Raw genomic sequence first — 3852 nt, 5'->3', positions numbered from 1 at the left:
AGGTCCCAACAAAGACTGAGCAGATTTTGAACGGAGATCCAAGCTTGACGCAAGAGGCAGGAGCTGTGTGACAGTCCTGGAGATGCAGATGGAGGAGAGGTGACCTGCGTGGTCAGTTGTTTTTTTCTAATTGCAATTGGCAGCTTTGTAACCTCTGATTCCCACTCTGTGCAGTGAGAAGAGGAATCGTTACTTTCAGACCAAGTTCCCTCCACTTAAAGCCTCACAAAGCATTTATCACAGTAGCTCCGTTTTCTGGGCAAGCACATACATACCTTGAGTTTAGCTCATCATGCATTTTTAAGAGTGAGCACAGTTTTTACACAATTGGCTACACCTGAGGCTCACTTACAATGCCTTTGATTACTATTTTTTAAAATATTTATGCAGCAACTGTGCATGCCATGCTGTGGGTAGTATTGACTTGATTTAACCCTTGGTTTGTTTAATGGAATTGTGTTAGACCCTAGCACATGAATGAACCTGAGTGTCAACTCTGTTTGCTCAGCTCTCTAAATAGAGCCGTTGCTGCATCATTGTCTCTCTGCCCCTTCAAAGTTTCGTGGAAAGTCCTGCGTGGCTTCCTGCCAGGACTCATCCTCCTCCTCAGGCCTTCAGCTGTCCCCACATTGTTCTCCCTGCCAAGGAGAGCGGTAGTCGAAGAGGGACTGAATAAATATAGTGTTATTCTTAACAGACCAAATACTCTGTTGGCTTTCAGGATGCGGGGTATTTAAATGTTGGTAATGTGTCTGTTGTCTCCCAATGAATGGAATTTTCAGAAGCTTCCTCTTTGCAGAAAAATCTCCACTAAAACCAGGTCACCAAGGCAAAGACATCAGTAAGAGATACAGCTATCTGGAATCTGGAACATGTGTCATTTTTCCATAACTATACAAATACTTGTCAGTTACAAAGATGACCTTCCTGTTTTCATTTCAGGGATAGAAATCTACCTCAAAAAATAAATTATCGCCAAAACTCATTAAATATAATTATAGTAGTGCATGTCTACCAAGCGCCAGCTATTATTTGCACTGATATGTTGTGTTGATCAAATGCTCTTGTTGCCCAGCAAACATAGTCACTTGACAAGCATCTGAGGACACCTTCTTGGCTCCACGGCTGTCCCGTGGGGGCTGTAACATCACTTCATAGCACCACTGATAGACATTGTGATCAGTCCGTGTTTCATTTACCCTCCTAATCCTGAGGGATGACGTGCCCCATTTCATAGACCAGGAGCCGGGCTCAGAGAGATGACATGGTTTGGTCAGTGACACAGGATTCAACGACAGCTCACATTGTCTGGTCCTCATCTTGTTCTAAATCATGACACAGTATTGATGGATTCATTTAATTATGTGTCTGAGTTAGGCACTGAGCACTGATAGGCAGCGTGGTGGGCTCTGGGGATCTCAGGTTGGCCCTAAGGATGTAGACAGAGGTGGTAGACCTTGAGGCTCCCTGGTTGGGCTCTGGGGTTTGACGGGGTGTGCCTGAGAGCAGTGATTTTGTTAACCCGCTCATTCCCCCCAACCTCTGGGCCCTGGGTGTGTGACCCAGAAAATTGACCTCCTGTTGTCTTGGCCCTGTTTTTCAGTTCCATGCGCTCTCCTCGCCTCAGTCTCCTTTCCCCCACACCCCCACCTCAAGGCGGGCCTTGCACAGGACGCTGTCGGATGAGAGCATCTACAGCAGCCAGAGGGAGCACTTCTTCACCTCGAGGGCCTCACTTCTGGACCAAGCCCTGCCCAACGACGTCCTCTTCACTAGCACGTACCCTTCTCTCCCCAAGTCTCTTCCACTGCGGAGGCCTTCCTACACCTTGGGAATGAAGTCGCTGCATGGTAAGTCTGTGTTCAGCTGCAGCTGAGTAGGCCCGCTGGTGGTGGCCAGTGTCAGAGACGCCTGGCATTCACTTTGCTCCGAGAATGATAGCTGGAGGAAGTTCTGCTAGCGTGCTCAGGTTATCTTGGCTCACCAGTACCTCCTTCATTTAGCCTCTCACCAGTAATCTCAGACCACAGGGGACAAACATTCAACCTCACTAGACCATAAGAGTCACCTGGGATGCATGCTTGTGTGTGTGTGTTTTTTTATTTAAGGTATAATTTGCATATAACATTATAATTCAGGTATTCAACATAATGATTTGATATTGGTTTACATTGCAAAATCATCACCACAATGAGTCAAGTTACCATCCATTGCCATACATAGTTACAAATCTTTTTTATTTTTTTGTGATGGGAACTTTGAAGATTTACTCTCCTAGCAACTTTCAAGTTGCAGTACAGTATATGGTAGGCAAAAGTAGGTTTATAATTATTCCTATAGAAAATAATACAATCTATAATAATAAAAGCATAATATGCTAATTAGACCGGACATCCTTCTGGGATGTCCTTCCAGACGAAACCGGGGCTGTGAGGGAAGCCCAGGTCCCGGGTGCCTGCCGGCAGCCACAGAGAGAGAAGCCGGATCCCAGGTGCCTGCTGGCAGCCGGAGGGAGGGAAGCCAGTGCTGGCAGCCGGGGAAGGAAGGCCTACTCTTGGATGAATTTCGTGCATCGAGCCTCTAGTAGTCAATAAGTAGTAATACAAGAATGAACTCTGTTTTGCGTACTCACACCTGTAAACCTACTTGTGCCCCACTGTAGTCACCATGCTCTATATTCTCATGACTTACCTTTTTGTGTCAGATTTTTTTCAATTAGCACAATGCCCTCAAGGTCCAGCATGTTCTTGCTAATCGCAAACTTTTATTTTTATAGCTGCTAACTATATTCCATTGCATAGATGTCACATCTTCTTTATCTGCTCATCCATCAGTAGACACTTAGATTATTTCCACATCTTGGTTATTGCAAATAATGCTGCAGTGAATATAGGGGTGCTTCTGTCTTTTCAAGTTAGTGTTTTCATTGTCTTTGGGTAAATACCCAGAAATAGAAGTGCTAGATCATATGGTAGTTTTATTTTGAGGAACCTCCTTACTGTTTTCCATACTGACTGCACCAATTTACATTCATACCAACAGTGTACAAAGATTCCCTTTTCTTCACATACTTGCCAACACTTATATCTTGCTTTTATTTTTTTCCTAGAAATTAATATCTTGCCTTTTTTATAACAGCTATTCTAACAGGTGTGAGGTGATAGCGATTTGCATTTTCCTGATGATTAGTGATGTTGAGCATCTTTTTATGTACCTGTTGGCCATCTGAATGTCTGGGGGGGGGGGGGAGGGAGTCTATTCTATCCTCTTTGTCATGAGATTGTTTGGGTTTTGAATTGTGAGTTCTGTGTATATTTTGGATATTAACCCCTTAACGGATATATTATTTGAAAATATTTTTCTCCCACTTCTAGGTTGCCTTTTCACTTTGGTGGTTTCTTTGCTGTGCAGCTTTTTAGTTTGATGTAGTTGCACTTGTTTTATTTTTGCTTTTGTTGCCTTTGCTCTTGGTGTCAGCTCTAAGAATTCATTGCCCTAAGTGATTTGAAGGGGTGTACCTAAGAGCTGTGGGTTATGAAATTAATGCCTATGTTTTCTACTAGGAGTCTTATATTCAAGCCTTTAATCCATCTTGAATTAATTTTCGTGTATGGTATAAAATAATGATCCAAATTCATTCTTTTGCATGTGATTGTTCAGTTTTCCCAACGCCATTTATTGAAAAGACTCTCCCTTCCCCGTTGTCTGTTCTTTGCTCCTATGTTATAAATTAATTGACCATGTATCCTTTTAATGTCTTACTGAATTTGGTCTGCTAATATTTTGTTGAGGATTTTTGCATCTATGTTCATCAAGGATAATGGCCTCTGATCCTTTTTTTTTATGGCATTC

At 43.0% G+C, this 3852-nt stretch overlaps 1 protein-coding gene across 8 annotated transcripts in view; it reads left to right on the top strand.

Annotated features, from left to right (window-relative positions):
* SIPA1L1 (signal-induced proliferation-associated 1 like 1) overlaps positions 1-3852 on the top strand; it is a 339956-nt gene that overhangs the window by 326362 nt on the left and 9742 nt on the right. For all 8 annotated transcript variants that reach the window (XM_015562016.1, XM_006760733.2, XM_006760732.2 and 5 more), the window contains one exon: positions 1604-1850. In XM_015562016.1, the coding sequence (XP_015417502.1) occupies positions 1604-1850 (247 nt within the window). The remainder of the gene's footprint in view (positions 1-1603; positions 1851-3852) is intronic.

This window comes from Myotis davidii, unplaced genomic scaffold (genome assembly GCF_000327345.1).
Source record: "Myotis davidii unplaced genomic scaffold, ASM32734v1 scaffold17, whole genome shotgun sequence".
NCBI lineage: Eukaryota > Metazoa > Chordata > Mammalia > Chiroptera > Vespertilionidae > Myotis > Myotis davidii.
The sequence above is the reverse complement of the archived record's forward strand: the minus strand, read 5'-3'. Positions and strand labels throughout refer to the sequence as shown.